The sequence below is a fragment of the Dendropsophus ebraccatus genome, chromosome 8 (genome assembly GCF_027789765.1).
Source record: "Dendropsophus ebraccatus isolate aDenEbr1 chromosome 8, aDenEbr1.pat, whole genome shotgun sequence".
Lineage (NCBI taxonomy): Eukaryota > Metazoa > Chordata > Amphibia > Anura > Hylidae > Dendropsophus > Dendropsophus ebraccatus.
This window is the reverse complement of record NC_091461.1, coordinates 22,983,376-23,001,236: the sequence shown is the minus strand read 5'-3', so window position 1 is coordinate 23,001,236 and position 17,861 is coordinate 22,983,376. Positions and strand designations below refer to the sequence as shown.

The 17,861-nt window shown below is 44.0% G+C and overlaps 2 protein-coding genes across 4 annotated transcripts in view; one reads left to right on the top strand and one right to left on the bottom strand.

The window, feature by feature from the left end:
• DNMBP (dynamin binding protein) overlaps positions 1-6,298 on the top strand; it is an 85,934-nt gene extending 79,636 nt beyond the window's left edge. For all 3 annotated transcript variants that reach the window (XM_069980013.1, XM_069980014.1, XM_069980015.1), the window contains 4 exons: positions 260-439; positions 525-723; positions 1,176-1,705; positions 3,691-6,298. In XM_069980013.1, the coding sequence (XP_069836114.1) occupies positions 260-439; positions 525-723; positions 1,176-1,705; positions 3,691-3,876 (1,095 nt within the window). In that variant the 3' untranslated portion in view covers positions 3,877-6,298. The remainder of the gene's footprint in view (positions 1-259; positions 440-524; positions 724-1,175; positions 1,706-3,690) is intronic.
• A 965-nt stretch (positions 6,299-7,263) lies between these two features.
• Positions 7,264-17,861, bottom strand: part of LOC138799170 (ATP-binding cassette sub-family C member 2-like) — a 31,940-nt gene continuing 21,342 nt past the window's right edge. The window contains exons 22-32 of the mRNA XM_069980011.1: positions 17,521-17,740; positions 16,990-17,144; positions 16,605-16,760; positions 16,196-16,395; positions 15,986-16,112; positions 14,276-14,377; positions 11,857-12,000; positions 11,567-11,725; positions 9,011-9,177; positions 8,650-8,844; positions 7,264-8,414 (exon numbers count right to left, since the gene is read on the bottom strand). Of these exons, the coding sequence (XP_069836112.1) occupies positions 8,285-8,414; positions 8,650-8,844; positions 9,011-9,177; positions 11,567-11,725; positions 11,857-12,000; positions 14,276-14,377; positions 15,986-16,112; positions 16,196-16,395; positions 16,605-16,760; positions 16,990-17,144; positions 17,521-17,740 (1,755 nt within the window). The 3' untranslated portion in view covers positions 7,264-8,284. The remainder of the gene's footprint in view (positions 8,415-8,649; positions 8,845-9,010; positions 9,178-11,566; positions 11,726-11,856; positions 12,001-14,275; positions 14,378-15,985; positions 16,113-16,195; positions 16,396-16,604; positions 16,761-16,989; positions 17,145-17,520; positions 17,741-17,861) is intronic.

Sequence of the window (17,861 nt, the reverse complement as noted above, 5' to 3'; positions counted from 1 at the left end):
ATTGCATTGATGTCAGACGTGTCATGTGGCATGCAACCGGACATGGCTTGCCAGTATCTATACAGCTTCTCATGAAAGTGCTAGGAACATTGAAGAGAGAGATTCTATAGTATTTGCATTGGGTTACATGTTTTTGTACTAGCATCCTAGAAACCTATTTTTAGTAAAATAGCAGAAATATAATACTCTTTTATATATTGTTCCGATGTCTTGTAAAATCTGCAATGGGAGGTAATTTCCGACTCCTACTTCTTCTTAGCTCTTAGGAATTGGCGGACCAGAGGGGAACCTCATTGCATTATTCCAAGAGGAGCACAGCAAGGTTCTACAACAGCTCCAGGTCTTCACTTTCTTCCCCGAGAACCCTCCCCCGGCCAAGAAGCCTTTTGAGAGGAAAACCATTGAGCGCCAGTCTGCCAGAAAGACTGTCCCAAGCCCAGTGAGTGAAACAGTATTTTTTGTGGTGGTGTTTTTACATATGTGACAGATTCCCATTTCCTAAATTAAATTCTTTATCTTTGTAGGCCAAATACATCCCACAGTTGGATGAACATCGGACGCTCCTACTCGCTAGGTACCCACCTGAAAAACTCTTCCAGACTGATCGCAATTTTAATGCTGCCCAGGACCTGGATGTTTGTGTACAGGAGGGGGATTTGGTTGGCGTAATAAAACAGCAAGACCCAATGGGTAGTCAGAATCGATGGCTGGTAGACAATGGAGGTAAGATGTGGATGGATAGATAGCTAGATTACGTATGTTGGATTAGATTAGATAAATTAAGCTTGAACATGGTGGATGGGTTTTGGAACCCCTCCATTTTCCCTGCCTTTGGCATCCTTAGTCATCTTTAGATTAAAAACCACCAATGACCACCAGCTTTCCAGTAAGGGCCTGACAGCACTTGGTGACATTTTAGAGATTCCATTTAGAATTGTGATAGAGTATTTGGGCTAAGTGCTTTCATACCAATATATTATGTTTTATAGCGCCTATGGAGCGGTAGCTTGCTATTATGATTTGTTATTGCCTTTTTTAGGGTGACCCCATTATATAATGGATCACTTCATGTTGGCCATCTAACTAACATAGAGATTCATGGCGACAGTAGCTGAAATGGTGCCTATGGATGTTGCCTTCAAATCTTACGTTATGTTTTGGGGTTTTTTTCACAGTGACTAAGGGTTTTGTATACAGCTCATTTCTGAAGCCATACAACACCCGGCACAGCCATTCAGACGCGTCCATAGGCAGTCATTCCTCCAACGAGTCTGGCTATGGTGGCTCCTCTCCCAATTTCTCAAGGCAGAACAGCAACAGCACTTTAACCATCAACGCAACCGTCGGCTCTGTGAGTTTCTCCAGTGCTTCCACCTCAAAGTCTTCAGTGGAGTCCTCTGTGCCAAGCAGTGGTCACTCGGACTCCAAAATTTCTTCCAAATCCAGTTCTAATGTTGATAGAAAGAGGTGGACAGATACAGACTCTGCTCCACCGCCACAAATCATGGAAAGGGACACCATTACCAGCAAGGACTGTGCCGAACAGAGTGACCTTACTAACCGAAGGGGGAGCCAACCCGAAAATGGAAGTTTCAATGGAGAGAAAGGGTTGAACACTGCTAATCGCAAACCATATAGAATAAAGACTCCTTCACCGATAGGAAGTGACTTGGAGCAAGAGGAAGGCGACTTAGAAGGGAACCAGGTAAGATTGGATTTATAGGATGAATGCCCGATTTACCAGGGAATATTTATCAGAACAGTCCGTGAGGATATAGTGTCATAATGCCAGAGCCAAGTGCCATGATGTATTGTATAATTTCACTGGTAGCCTATTGTATATAGCAGCAATGTAACCTGAAAACTTTGTGAATGAGGCCCAAGATGGTCTGCAGCAGATTATACACAAAACCATATCGATGACCCATGACACCGGGGTCACTACTGTATCACTGACCCATGACACCGGGGTCACTACTGTATCACTGACCCATGACACCGGGGTCACTACTGTATCACTGACCCATGAGAACCAGGGTCACTACTGTATCACTGACCCATGACACCGGGGTCACTACTGTATCACTGACCCATGACACCGGGGTCACTACTGTATCACTGACCCATGACACCGGGGTCACTACTGTATCACTGACCCATGACACCGGGGTCACTACTGTATCACTGACCCATGACACCGGGGTCACTACTGTATCACTGACCCATGACACCGGGGTCACTACTGTATCACTGACCCATGAGAACCAGGGTCACTACTGTATCACTGACCCATGAGAACCAGAGTCACTACTGTATCACTGACACATTACACCAGGGTCACTACTGTATCACTGACACATTACACCAGGGTCATTACTATATCATTGGTGCCTGATACGAGAGTCACTAATATATATCACAGGCTCTTGACACCAGCGTCACTACTATATCACTGGCACTTCACATCAGTGTCACTACAACATTAAAGGGGTTTGGCACCACTATTTCCACCATATCACTGACACCAGGATCACTACCATATCAATGACCATTCACACCAGGGTCCCTACCTCAGCACTGGTGCTTGACACAGACCTGTATTTCCCATTGGGCAGGGTAGGCAGCTGCCCGGGGGCCTATGACTCATAGGGGGCCCCTCTGCATTTTGAATTGACTGTCAAACACTGACTCTTACAGACAAAGGAGCGATGAGCATTTTGCTCCTCTGTCTGTCAATGTCATTCTCTCTTGTAACCGCACCGCAGGGAGCTGTCACAGCTCTGACCCGGGGCCGTTAAGAGAGCCCTGTCTTGACACCAGGGTCACTGCCATATCATGAGCACTTTATCATGACTCAGGATCTCATAACAGACACTAGGTGCAAAGTCTATTTCTACAGGATGGACTGTACTGCCAACACAGAACCGCTGCCACATGGAACCCCATCAAAGAGTCTTGAAACACAGGACTAGCCAGATATCCCTCCGGGAAGGACCCAGCCAAGGGGCGGCTCCTGTAAGGAAACCACCATATTAAGTGGCCCTATAAGTCAATGTAATGACAAGGGAAAAACCAAGGCCAGGTAACCATCCATATACAGCTGTTTCGGGGTGGTGACCCTTGGCTGGGTCCTTCCCTGAGGGATATCTGGCTAGTCCTGTGTTTCAAGACTCTTTGATGGGGCTCCACGGGCTCTTCTTTTACATATTTATGTTTCCCAGGGGGCAATGCATCTAGTACAGTGGTACCTCAGTTCTCAAACTGCTCGGTTCTCAAACTGCCTTCTGGAACCAACTAAGTTCGAGAACCGAGGTACCACTGTACTTCACTGCATTGAGCGTTTTGACTAGCAGCCGGCAGTGTTGTTGTTTGGCTGGTTTCCCTGAGATCAGCGATCTGTTTCCCTCATGGCATTTGTCACACAGCATTATTGATTTACATGTTCTGATTAGCAATTGATCAGTTTGCTATAGGAGTTTATGATATTCAGAAACAAAGGTCTGCTTTTTATTTTTCCAGAAATTTTTCCTTTGTCAAGTATTACATTTTAACCCTATTTATTAACATATGGCTGATCTGCAATAGCAATCAGTTTACACAAGGGGCGCTGTTTCAGGAAAAACAAGACTGACCTTTTCCTGCTATGTGATTAATATAGATACTGATATGATATATTTTTGTCCCTTTTAGGTGTATTACGCAGTTTACGCCTTTAGAGCGCGCTCTCCAAACGAACTCTCGGTCACAGCCAATCAGAAACTGAAGATCCTGGAATTTCGAGATATGAATGGAAACGGCGAATGGTGGTTGGCCGAAGTGGAAGGAAAGCGGGGCTATGTGCCATCCAACTACATCCGGAAGACAGAGTACACGTGAGATCGACCCCCCTGCAGCCGCCAGCACCAGGAATTCTTCTCTAACCCTTAGGACAGCATCTGTGCCTTTTTTCTGAAATGGCTTTTTAATATTTTTTTGCTGCTGAAATCACTTGAACACTATTTACAGAGAATGTGGTTTTATATAATAGGACTTAGTATCAACTAGTACGTCCATACTAAGAACAAGTGGTTTGAAGGCCTGGTGCGTTGTACTGATGCAGTGAGTATAATTATCCGATGTGGTCCACATGGGTAACCATTGGTGATCCACCTGGCATGTATACTGGCAAACTAAGGTTGAGCTGCGACCTATGGGGGGCATGGCTGTAGGGTGCAGTTGTGTACCTGCATAGGAGAACACCAGTATTCTAAATACAACATGATAGGTGGGGGGCTGTTTCAGAGTTAGGGCCTAAGTTATACCTCCATGGTCAACCCACTTTAGCGCTTCCATAGATATTAACTATTGACAGCCCTGATATCACAAATTAGTAAGTAAGGGCTGTCTTTGAACATTGGGTGCCAATGAAATTTAATAAAACCTCTATTTGACCATAGCATTGCAACAGTATTTGAACTAATTAACTTAATACCAATTAATCTATCACCATCTAGTAACAGGTTGCAGTACATTAAAATAACATGGCTGCTTTCTTCGAGTAACAGTGCCATACCTGTCCATAGGTTGTGTACCATATTCAAATTAATTAGTTGCAATACCAGACACAGCCTGTAGACAGAGTTGGCACTGTTTTCGGAACAAACCAGTTGTTTAATTTCTAATTCTGTACAGCGCCTTAAAGGAAGCAGTCAAGCAAGACACACTTGTCCAGATAAGGGATTGTAAAAATTGTTTCTCATACAGTTTGCTGTGCTCTGATTGGTTGATAGATCAGAGTGCTGAGGACACGCCCATGCTGGACAGCCAATGTGGGTACTCCTTAATTGGGAGTTGTGGCACTTAAGATTTCTTAACTTTATTTAAATGGAAATATTTAACAATGCTTCATGGGGGAAACAAAACTCTGTTTTACTTCGACTTTTCAGGGAACATCTGCTAGACACTCGTTACATTCTCTCTGGTGTGTGGTGCTGATTGCAGATTGCAAAGCAGTATTACTATTTTTGGGAAATTATTTTTGTTTTGGAGAGAGAGAACCACACTTAAAGGGGCTGTGCAGGATTTGAAAAATATGGCTGCTTTTCTTGTATCTTGTAGCGCACCACACCTGTGTGTGTGTGGTATTGCAGATTTATATCATTGAAGTGGATGTGGCTAAGCGTCAATTACACATAGAACTTGTGGACAGGTTATAAAAATCCTGTACAGCCCCTTTTAAGACCTCCATGTTTTTGTTTTTTTTTGTTTTGTTTTTTAACTCTCCACTAGGCAAGACATAGAAAGTGACTTCCAGTCTATGCTGTCTTGATGTGCTGCATAGATGCCATACTATCATGCATGATCCATAGGAATGAATGGCAGTCTCATCTATAATCCCAAATTAAGATTGATTGCAACTTGGATAATGCACCATCGATACTGTGGTCAACTAGAATCCGATGCTGCTGAACCATCAAGGGTTCTTTATGGTGAATTTAAGGGTTTTTGAAATAAAGGGGGCCTCCTTTTTTTTTTTTTTTTTTTGTCCCCCTGGAAACAGTGCCACTTGTGCCCATGGCTGAGCACAGTATTCCAGTTCACCCCTATTCAGGTGAATAAGACTAAACTGTAATACCAAATGCAGCCATTGACAAGAGTGGCAACATCCTTGACTCCTATGAACCTGTGTTGCTATATAATAGTCCCGCGGTTGAAGTTGTCATCTCACCCAAGCCTTAGAGGATATAGAGATGGCCTCATCTACCAACACAGCGCTCCGCTAATCTCTTGGCTCTTCCGTTACGTTGTTTTTTGTTTTATTTTTTTACTACGCATTGGCTGTTCCTTTCCAGCATCAGTCTGGAAGGGGTCAGGCGAGAGATATTTGTAGAATATACAATTTCCTATGAAATGAAGCATTATATACTATGTGTATCACACAGACCAGACACTTGTAGCAAGTAATAAGATGAACATTCGGACCTGACTACTGAAGGGAGTGTAATATCCGCGCTGTATTCTTGTGTAATTTTTTTTTTTTTTCTTATTGTATATGTGTTTTTACGGACGTAGCCTTTGCACATTTCCACATAGGCACCTTTTTAGAGGATACAAGATCTTTTTATTGTGTTTAGAACAAATGTATGATATGTTTTGTGTATTTTTTATACTGTTGTGTACATTTTTTTTCCCCTGAAAGCGGGAGAGAAGGAGGACAATGGGGGGTGGGGAAGGGGGGTTCCTACTCATTTCTAAAGGCTGTGGTTCATTGAGGAAAATCAAGTTTGATCCTATTGTGCAATGCTATAATGGAACCAATAAACCTCAGATATCTTAATGATGTTCTTGTATTGTACCTTTTACTTTTAATCTACAAAAATTGTAGCCTGGTGTACAGTCAGGACCTGGTGGTCGGGGTATAGACTGTGTTCTCAAAGAAAAAAATTATTGCAAAAGCTTATAGCATTGCTTACCTATCTGTCCCAGTTCTGAAACCACCCAAATCTTTGTTTTTAGGGTTTTAGTCCTGTACCTCCTGGGTAAGCAATTGCTCAGTATTACAATTCACAGAATGCATTGCTTTCCCTTAGCTGTTCATCACAGTCCTCCCACCCTGCCTACTCCCCTCCCCCACCACTCCTGCCATTTCCCCAAAGTTTTAGGCGAACGTTTCATTTCACTGCAGTCAGGTTGCAGCACCTACTGTATTCACTCCGTCTGCTCTTATTGTAGCATCATTATTCACAAGGCAGCATAATGTTAACACAACTCGTTCTCCCTAAATGTTCCAATAAAGATATATATGTATATAAGAGATGGTGATGTAGGCTGGAGGGGATAGTCAGAGATGGTGACATCACTCGGGGAGGTGGAACCAAATTCAGAGACAAAATCCAGTCAATCCTCATGTGACATCAGAGGATAATGTGTTGTTTATAGAGAGAGGGAGGAGCCAGAGACAATACCAGAGATGATCGAACATCGGAAATCTTAGGTTCACTCGAACCTTCTCGAACCTGCAGCATTTGATTCCCGATGCCTACCCGTTCCGTGAGGAAGGAGGGGACTGCTGGAGTACCGCCTGGAAAACAGGGATACAGCCTATTACCTTGGCCTGTACTCCGGAAGTCTCCTTCCCCACGGACCAGGAAGGCATCGAGAATCAAATGCTGCAGGTTCGAGAAGGTTTGAGTTCGATCAAACCTATGATTTCCCGATGTTCGATCATCTCTATTCAATACGGATAAATAAAACTAGACCGCTGCAGAACAGGGTGCAAATAAGTAGATTTACTGAACTTTTATTTCTGCACTTAAAGTGGTACAAAAATCTTAGTGGTTGCAGCTCTCAAAAGAGGCACAGAAGCCTAATAGTTCTTCTGCTCAGTGGTGCAATCATGTAAACATTCCAGACAGGAGTTCTGAATGTAGGAACCTTCAGGAGTATCATTCCCATCGATATCACTTCATATAGAACTTCAACCATCTTGCACTGTACTTCCCAGTTTTAGTCTGTAAACTGACTTTCTTACTGCACAGTTTACATTATCGAGGGTTCTTTCTTTTGGTTAACGTTCTACTGGATGATGTTCTCTATTGAATACATAACCCTTGAGATGCAGAGGTGATATCACTGTGGGAGGATCGTAAATTAACTCCCCTTCTCTACTGTTGCTCCACTTTTGTAAGTCTCACTGTTCTTACAGTAAAGAATCCTCTTCTATTTTGCTGTAGAGATTCTCTTTCCTCTAGACATTTTTTTGGGAAAGAAATTTACATGATCAAAATTATTCAGACACTTTACAATGACACTTAACATTCAGCTTTGGCTCCTCCTATTTCTCTTGATCATCTCAGATGTTTTTGCCCCTCGATTGGCATCACCTGTGGTAAATAGCAGCAGATTGGACAGGATTTGCCCCCTGTCTATGTATGGCAAAAAATCAAGCCATGAGGAGGAAAGAACTGTCTGTAGAGCTCAGAGACTAGATTGTGTAGAGGACAGATCTGAAGGGAACAAAAATATGAACTGAAAGTTCCCAAGAGCACATTGGCCTTCATAATTCAACCAGAACTTCTTCTAGAGCTGCCTGCCCCAAGGGGAACAAGAAGCTTGGTAAGAGAGGTGACCCGGAACCCAGTGGTTACTCTGGCTGAGCTCCAAACATCCTGTGTGCAGATGGAGGAAATTTCTTTCCCCTAAAGTTTAGGTTGCTTCACAGTTCACATTGGATTTTAGCAGTTGTCTCTAGAGTCTTAAGAGAGTCCATGCTTGAATCTCATCACTCATATACATCCTCCAGGCCTCATAGTGATGTGCCACTGGTGATCTCAATGCCAGCATCTTTGGCCATAGAGGCAAAATGTCCTTGGCTTGCCAGGAGGTCTTCTGGGCTTCCATATTCTATAATCTTTCCCGAGTCCAACATCATGACCCTGCAAAGAAAGACAAAATGCAATGAATTTCTGCAACTGAATTGTTATTTGGCGTAAAATTCAGTGGTGTCCACTTGGCACATATTTTTTTTTTTTTTATTGGTCTACTGGATAGATCAGAATTCTAAATTCAGCTCTGAAGGAAAATGAGTTGGTTGGGCATTGGTAGGGAAAGTCATATAGAAGATGCCTGAATAGCTAGTAACTGTGTATACTAAGTATAAGGGGTCCTCACTTGTTACTGTCCATGATGGTGTGCAAGCGATGTGCGATGGTCAACACTGTGCAATCTGCAAATTCACTGCGGATGGTCCTCTGGATTAAATTATCCGTCTCCAGGTCCACAGCCGCCGTGGCTTCATCCAGAATGAGGATCTTGGATTTCCGCAGTAATGCCCGAGCCAGACACACCAGCTGCCTCTGACCCACACTGCACAGAATAACAAAGGAAATTCAGGACAATGTGTGTATGGAAATTTTTGTTTTAATGAAAACGAGTCACCGTTCTTATTACATTGTAGATGAAACATGAATGTGAAGAACTGTACGTTGGGTAGTATGACAAAGAGGGACCATCTGCACTGCTGTGCTCTTACCTTAGGTTCTCTCCTCCTTCACTGACTTCATAGGAAAGCTTTTCCTGCAGCCCTTCTACATACGGTTTGAGGTGAGAGAGTTCCAGAGCTTTCCAGATCTCCTCATCCGTGTACTGATCAAACGGGTCCAAATTCATTCTCAGCGTTCCAGAGAATAACACTGGGTCCTACAGGAGAACATTATACTGTCTAAATGCAAGGGACAATGGGCTGCTATATACCCTGGCAGTAATATCACCATTGCTTTATAGTAGACAAACCGTAGTGGAAAATATAAACAAAGCTTAGACTTTATATATTTTTAACCTACCAACCCTGAATAGGCATTCCCAGGGTATCCATTTACCTACAAAATATTAATGATGAAGGCACAGATAGAACTACCTCCCTATCTCTCCCTGTAAATGAAGAAGGCACCAGTAGTATTCTTTCCGTTCCTGCAAAATGATGCGGGCGCAAATAGTATTTCTGCCCTGTTTCTCCCTGTAAATAAAGTAGGTACATATAGTCGCCTTATCTGTCCCTGTAAATGATGCAGGCCCCGATAGTACTGCCTCCCTGACTGCCTCTATAAACAAGGTAGGCACAGATAGAACTGCCTTCCTGTCCCTATAAACGATGTAGGCACAGATAGTGCGGCCTCCCTGTCTGTCCCTGTAAATGATGTAGGCGCACATTACACTGCCTCCCTATAAATTATGTAGTAGCTGACAGTACTACATCCTTGTCTCATCATGTCATTTGTGTTGGAACAGATAGTACTGCCTCCTCATCTATCCCTGTAAGTGATGTAGATGCAGGAAATAATGCCTCTCACATTCATTTATACACAAATTACCCCAACAGATTTGGAATTGCCTCTTATACTACATAATTTGCCTCCTCCTCATCACCATGTATTGATGAACAGATCGGATTTTATCGTGCCCTTGGATATTGCTGTAGACACTGTATGCAAGGAACAAGAGCAATGGATCGGTGCTGTTTTCAAGGGCAATAAAGAGATCAGCTATTTGTTATACATGTTCCTAAAGCTGATTAGAACCTGTTGGGGACTTTGATGAGTTCCTGTGGACCACAAGCAGTTGCAGGTTACATTATAGTTCACCTTTCCTGCTGAGCGGTTACACCCATTGCTGGGGGAGCTGTCATTGTGCCCCCATTATAGCGGACACATCACTTATAATGTTGTGTAATAGTTTCCATCTTGCAGAACAATAGATATTTGTTGTAAAATAAGTTGATACCTTGCCAACAATGAACAATATTGCGAACGCCACATGTGAGCAACGTAATCCTTAAATATTAGATATCCACATATATTAAGCTGCCTGTGAAATTACATTTTACAAGGAAAGCCTTGCCAAGAAATCTCACCAAACATCAAGACTGTACAGAAACGCAAACTGCTGAGTACATTCTACGAAGCCGCCATTCTCGGTGTCTTTACATGTGTAACTGCTGCCACCTAGTGGTATGTTTGCAAAATGTGCTCTGACTATTCACCAACTGCCCAGGATAGTACCTTGATTTCTTTGTCATGTTCCTCATTCCTGAGCACCGTCTGCAGTGTGGCCCCAGGGCATTATTATGCTGAAAGGGGACTTGGTGTGTACAGTGGTTAGGTAGGTGGTACAAGTCACAGTCTGGGTCAATATTTAGGAGCAAGCGAGCACCAATCTGTCAGATCAGCTCTTGCTTGCTTCTCGTTCCCAGCTCGCTGTCTGTGCTATTACATGCACAGACATTGATCTTTAGATCGTTTGGGTGGCCCATAGAAGAAAGCTGTGGTCTGCTCCCAACGCTCCTAATACACAGCGCCATGGCTAGCAGACTGTCGCTATCAGGATTTTGGTTAATGCTTTAAAACCACAATCAGTCATGACGGCTGATTGTTGCCTTTAATGGTGTGTTTACACAGACAGATTTATCTGACAGATTTTTGAAGCCAAAGCTAGGAACAGACGATAAACAAGGAACATGTCATTAAGGAAAGACTGAGATTTTTCCTCTTTTCAAATCCATTCCTGGCTTTGGCTTCCAAAATCTGCCAGATAAATCTGTCTGTGTAAACGCACCATAAGCACGAACTATTACACTAAACGATTATCAGTTGGTAATCAGCCAAGTATGGCCAATAATCGTCTGATGTAATAGTACCCTTACATCCACATGATGCCAAGGTTTCCCAGTAGAACACTGCCCCCACGGGCTTGGTCTTCTTCCTTGGTGCCATCTCCTCCCCAGGTAAGTGACGCACACGCACCTGGACATCCTTCTTCCATTGCTGCTCAGATACCCCTCTGCCCCCCCGCATGTCCATCAAGCAAGTGAGGGAAAAGGCTGGCATACTCCCTGGCATACACCAGGGGGGGCAATAATAATAAATCCCAATCTCCTTATTAATGGGATCTACTGCTGTTTTCTGTATATAGATATACAAATTATTATACAAAAACTTTAGGTAAAATATCTGCATAATAGCTTTTCTGTCATATTATATATGGAGACTATATGGATACTCCCCCTGAACAATGGGTTTGGGTAGTGAATTACCTGTGGAATTATAGTCAGCTTGTTGCGCAGGTCATGGAGGCCAATAGTGGAGATGTCCACCCCATCAATGACTATCTTCCCTCCCGCTGCCTCGATAATCCGGAAGAGACAATTAGTAAGTGAAGATTTTCCAGCTCCCGTCCTTCCGACTATTCCAACCTGAGGGACAGATCCAGGGATATGAATAGGACGCATACACAGAGATGAGTCTCTATTCTGTCCGCATTTGCAGACAGCATAAACAGATGTGTGTAAGAGGCCTGACTTGTCCATTCCTGTATCCTCCTTACCTTCTCCATACTGTCAACAGTGCAGGAAATCCCATGTAGAACAAGATCTAGTTCAGAGCGATAACGCGCCTTGTAATCCACAAATTCTACAACACCTCTGTCTGGCCAGTCCTGTGGGGGGCGCCGCTGAGTCACCCACTCTGCCTGTTAACCAAGAACACTGGCTACAGTTACACACATGAATCCACTGACATTTTTCTAGGATATATCTATGTCCTGCCAAGCGGTATTAAAAGCATAAGTTGCATTTTATCCAAGTTTAACTGTGAGTAAAGGGTTAACATGGGAATTACATGCCCACACTTACACTTGTACAGAGCACCTTCTGGAGATTGGTGGCCTGCTCTGACCCTGCCTCTTAGCAAAGAGGAACAGGAAGTTAGAATAGAATGAGAGGAAGTCCCTAACCATACTTTAAATCTGAAAATATACTTCCTAGTCGCTCCTGAGACAGAGTTTAGGAGGAGTAGATTTAACAGGGGAGAGTGTTATGCCGACAGAAGAAGGTGGACAATAGCATCACCCTAAGACCCTTCAGGCTGGGCCTAGGACCAAGTGGCTCCTAAGCTACATATATTCGGAGCCCTGCACCTCACTGTTGGGAATAGCAGCTACAATGTGGGTAGAGAACAACTATTAGCTTTTGGTCCAGTAAAGAGGCATAGGACTAGTGATGCAACATTGTGGTGTCCCACTAGGGGTGTTGTTACTATTCACACCCTTCGTAAAAGTCTGTACTTTTTGTAGTCTTATTGCAGCTGAAGTGTTACTAAAGATGACTACTAGATGTCGCTATATTGTATAACTGAAGTATGGAAGCTGCACAGCTGAAGTGTCTGAAAGGGTTATTGTATTTTGTGTGTACCAGATAGGGATGGTCCGAACCTGCCGAGGTTTGGGTTCGAACGAACCCGGACTCTCGGCGATGATTCCCGCTGTCTTAAACCTCCGTGAAGAGGGTGGATAAAGCGGGAAGACCGCCTGGAAAACTGGGATACAGCCTATGGCTGTGGCTGTATCCCGGTTTTCCAGGCGGTCCTCCCACTGTATCCACCCTCTGCATGGAGGTTCAAGACAGCGGGAATCATCGCCGAGAGTCCGGGTTCGTACGAACCCGAACCTCGGCAGGTTCGGACCATCCCTAGTACCAGATTCTGTGAACCAGTAGGATCTTTCCTTTCTTCTGTCCTATCACCTCTTTCCTTTCCTCTCTTCTGTTGCTCTCTTTCCTCCCAACCACAGCACACATTACACTCTGGTTAGGAAGTTAGTCCCTTGGGTGAAGGAGGAGTCTTAGTTGAGCTTTGGTGGAGAAAGGACGCAGCTCAGATAGCTCTCCACAGCGGTTCTACCTGGGCCCTGGCCCTCTGCCAGGTCCCCTCTACAGACAAGTCTTAGTCAGTACCCCGCATAGGTAGGACACAGGACAGACCCCTCTTAAAAACTTCTTTCTTGAAGTACCCGCACACTGTGTGATGCAGTGCTAAGCCCTTCAGGAGAGGACTAGCCAACAAATCACCTCAACCCACGCCGAGGACTAGAAGTCATTACAGTGCAGGACAGTATCCACTAAAGAGCCAAAGAGCTAGGAACTGATCCGGGTGGAGCAAAGTTACTGAAAGTTGATGAACTCCATTTCGCAGAGCGAGTGTCAGCAGGAAACCCTCAGCACTCTGCTCATTCCAGGTAACAAGGTCTGGGGCCTGTGTCACCCGTTAGTACGGTTCAGCCAAAACTAGTGGGCAATACACAGGCACAGGTTGTCTTCTTCTTCCTACCACCATTCGGGAGAGTCATCACACCGCTCTGACCACCTGTGACTACACTATCCCAAGAGACCCTGCAGCAACCAGACAGGACACTGACCACAGGGGAAAAGGGTACAACCGGCCTTACACCTTAAAAGCAGCCATGCCATCACACCTGTGTGCCCACCTGGCACTGGCGTTACGTGACAAAACCCTTAAGGTTTGGCTGTATCTCAGCCATCCACCACCAGAAGTGGCGTCACACTTCCATCTAGCAAGTGACTGACTGTCCCACCGCTACATCATCATCCGGGGGCTCACCACAGAACGGGCTATGTGAGCCTGCCAATACACTATAGATTGTGAGTTATCTTAGCTCCCAGCTTTATCCTGGCCAACGGCATGCCTAAGGAAACATTGGGTAGAGGAAATTCTATGGGGAATTGTATGGGGACCAAGGAGTGTTGTCAACTCTCCACTAAAGATGATCAAACGGGAAGGCAGTGGGAATCAAATGCCGAAGGTTTGAATTCGAACGAACCTGAAAATTTTTGCTGTTCGATCATCTCTACTCTCCACCACCTCTTAGACAAAAATAAGATTTAAAGTCTATAATACAAAAAGACTCTATCCAGAGATCTACTATGTTGGTCACTGTCTTCGGCACTTACTTCATTCTTTTCTTTAATGTATTCATCCACACGCTCAACAGCAACAATGTTGGTCTCCAGCTCAGACGTCATCCGTACCAACCAGTTGAGGGTCTGCGTAATCTGTAACAATAAGAAATAAACAACCTTATTAAATATGGGTGATGCTATGACAGGTGGTCGTGACTTCTCAGCCAAAGGTGTTGGTGTTGTGTTGTGTGTCTTGTACAGTACACAGGTGTGATGTTGGTACCTGCTTTGTGTTGTGGCTATCTGTAATCCCCAAAAGATCGGTGACCTGCGGGTCGTAATAGGTACCTTGGGCTCTTGTCACGGTAGTCCTGAGTAGCAACTGACCCACCCGGACTATCAGTACCGCCACCAACAGAAAGGGGAAAAATAACCTGTAAGGTGTACAGTTGGTGTGTGTATGGGTGCTTGTGCGTATAAAAGAGTCCCAGTGATATAAAAAATAGAACAGCTGTAGGCTTTGTTCACACAACATCAAAAATCGAGAAAAGGTTTTGATATTTAAAATGACGTCCGTTATTTTAGACTCAAAATGATGGATGTTATTTTAAACGGAAAGGAAAAGAAGTTGTGTGAACATAGCCTTACTGTGCAGTCTTTCAATAGTACAACACACTTTGATAGAATAGATAAATCTTCACATAGAATTTAGTGCTAGAACTTGTTTTGTGCTCGAGGAGGTGCTTGAAGAAGTAGAGTAACAGAGAGGTAGTTGCAACAGTGCTTGGAAAGTTGAGAGTAGAGTAGAGGAGAAGAGTTTGTTGAGGGAGTCACAAATGTAGCAATGTACTCTGCTGGAACATTAGAGAATACTTGTAGATTGAGTTTACGTGTGGACTATATCTGATCACCTTGTGCCCTACAGTGTTGAGTAACCCGTCCTAATAGAGTGATACAAGCCCCAGCCGTGGTTATCTGAATGAAGCTAAGTTTCTGAGGATGTCCCAGTTACCTGCACTGCGAGACAGGATACATAGACTTTCCTTGGTAGCTTTGTCCTATCCAGGCTAGTTCTCTGGTTCTCAGGATACTGCCCTGCAACTTTTAGACTGGTTCACGGCGTGGGTTAGGATGTTCCTAGACTCTTCTCCCTTTTTAGTGTTTGGCACTGCATAGTAGGTATAGTAGAAATACTGCAAGAACTGGTTGCATCTGTACACACTCGTGTCTTAGACTAGACTGCTCTCTTTGGTCCCAGACAAGGATCCTGGCATAAGCCAGGCCGTGGCTTGGCTACAGCAGGGACACTTGCTTTGTGTGCCTTTCTCCCACGAGAATCTGGATAACACTAAACTGCACTTCCTCCACCAAGTAACTAACTTCCTACAGGGGCTAAGTAATCTACCCTGTGAGTGGTGGGGATGAGTGTGTGCATAAGAAAGAGAAGAGATAAGTTAGACGCAGAGCACCTCCTATTGGTCAATAATAGCACATGGTACACAATAAAACCCATTAACCCATGAACCTCCTCAGCTGTGCAATACATAGAAATACAAAGACATATAAGAAATACTGACAACTAGTAGTCAAACGTAAAAGTACTCTTCATCACCACTTAACCTGGAGAAAGAAGCTTTTGCGACTGGTGCATAAGAGAAGAGAAAAGAACAGCAGTGGTAGGACACCACATAATGATGTAAAAGGTATGACCAATACAGAGATCCTGGGCAATGGTGCAAAATCCGGGTCACAATGACTCACATTGAGTGCTGAAGAAATGGACAGTCCAACAGTCCCACCGTCCACAGTGCCACGGGCTAACACAGCGAAGAGCGCAGCAAAGAACACAGTCAGATTCCCTACAAATTCAAGACGAATGGCCAGCCACCTGCAGATAGTATCACACGATAGGAGATTACTAGAGGTTCCTCCTGGTAGCACAAGGTTTCACATGACTTATGGATTCCTTACCTATTGGAGACAATCCAGGGGTAAACACTCTTCTGATTCAGGTCTATGGTGTCTTCATTGTGCTGGAGGAACCTCTGTTGATGTCCATAAGCTCGGATGACTGATAGACCAGAGACTGTCTCCCCAAAGTGAGAATAGATGGGGGACCTAGTGACTGAGTCCAGACGCCTCAGCTGACGGGAGGTGGAGACATAAAACCTCTATAGATACAAAAGCAACTTAATAACGTACATGGACATAACTACCTGGAAGCCCAACAAGAAAGGGCAACCATCTCTGGACTAAATTTATACGGTACATTGTTTCCCACAATTGTTCCCCATAATGTGAGGATTATTTTTACTCTTCCACTAATATGACATCACTGTGGGCATTATTCCTGTAGTCTGATTTGGAGCCAGATTCTTACCTGGACAAAATAATAAAGAATAGCTAGTGGTATGATGACGGCAGCAAAAATTGGTGTGGCCAAACAGATAATAAACAGGGTGCTGATCACTTCCAGGAAGCACTCGATCCAGTAACGGAATGACATGGGAATGGTGTCATCCACAGTGAAGATGTCCTATAAGTAAAAAACATATATGATTGTGAGGTGATAGCCTTTATCCATGATGACGTAACTTGAAGATGGTAGGCCCTAATGCAAGTTCATAAAAAATGCTGGTAGCAACTGCCCACCCTGACCATGTGATGTACATGGATGACACTTCCGGAAGCTATACCAGACCAGGTTTTTCAACCTAGAGGTTACTACTAGATAAAACTTTTCAATGAAAATAGATGGAACTGACCTTGGCAAATCTGTTGACAATGCGCCCAGTTGGAGTAGTGTCGAAGAACTGCATAGGAACGTGCAGGATATTTCGAAGGAGTTGTGCATGGAGCAGCCGTGATGCCCGCACCGTACCGGCCGCAATCAGAAAAGCGCTGAGGAACACAAAAATAGCTGAAAAATAATACATATATGACTCATTACTACCTGTACAACAAAAAATATTAGCGCACAATATTGGAATATTAGTGGTTAAAGGGGGTGTCTAATCAGATATAAGCCCTTTCAGTTCTTGGCAGCCTAAGCAATCAGTTTTGCTGGTGGAACCAGCGGCAAGTCACATTTTTTCATTGCAGTGGCCATAAAGATGAATGACTGTCTATGTAATGCATAGGTGGCTCGTGTCTGCCAGATGTCCCCAACACCAGGACCTTTACATTCTGGTTCATGGGGAGTTCTGAATGGGGACCGTCAGCTATGACATCCATGTGGACAAAGATTATATTGGTTAGACAAACCCTTTATTAGAATTTGAGAAAAAAAAAGTTACCTTGAGCCACCCCAAGGGCTCCAAATACTCCAATCCGCATGTCTCTCTGTGAGGCGGTATAAGTTTGATTGAAGTAAGTCACCGAGTCCGCTGTCCACTCACTGAGCCAAATATTCTGCCCGACAACGGCAACATTCTGTAAAATGTAGGTAACCAATATCCAGGTAGTGTAACACCATCCGACCGCACGCATATACTTCATATACAGGAAGAATTTCACCTGCAAGAAAAAAGTTGCAGTGGTTGATATTCATAAAATATGTAGAATGCCTTACATGAGGCAAATGTGCAGGTGCTGTACTCACACTCCCCTGTTTTTCTCACGCTCCCCTCACACTCCC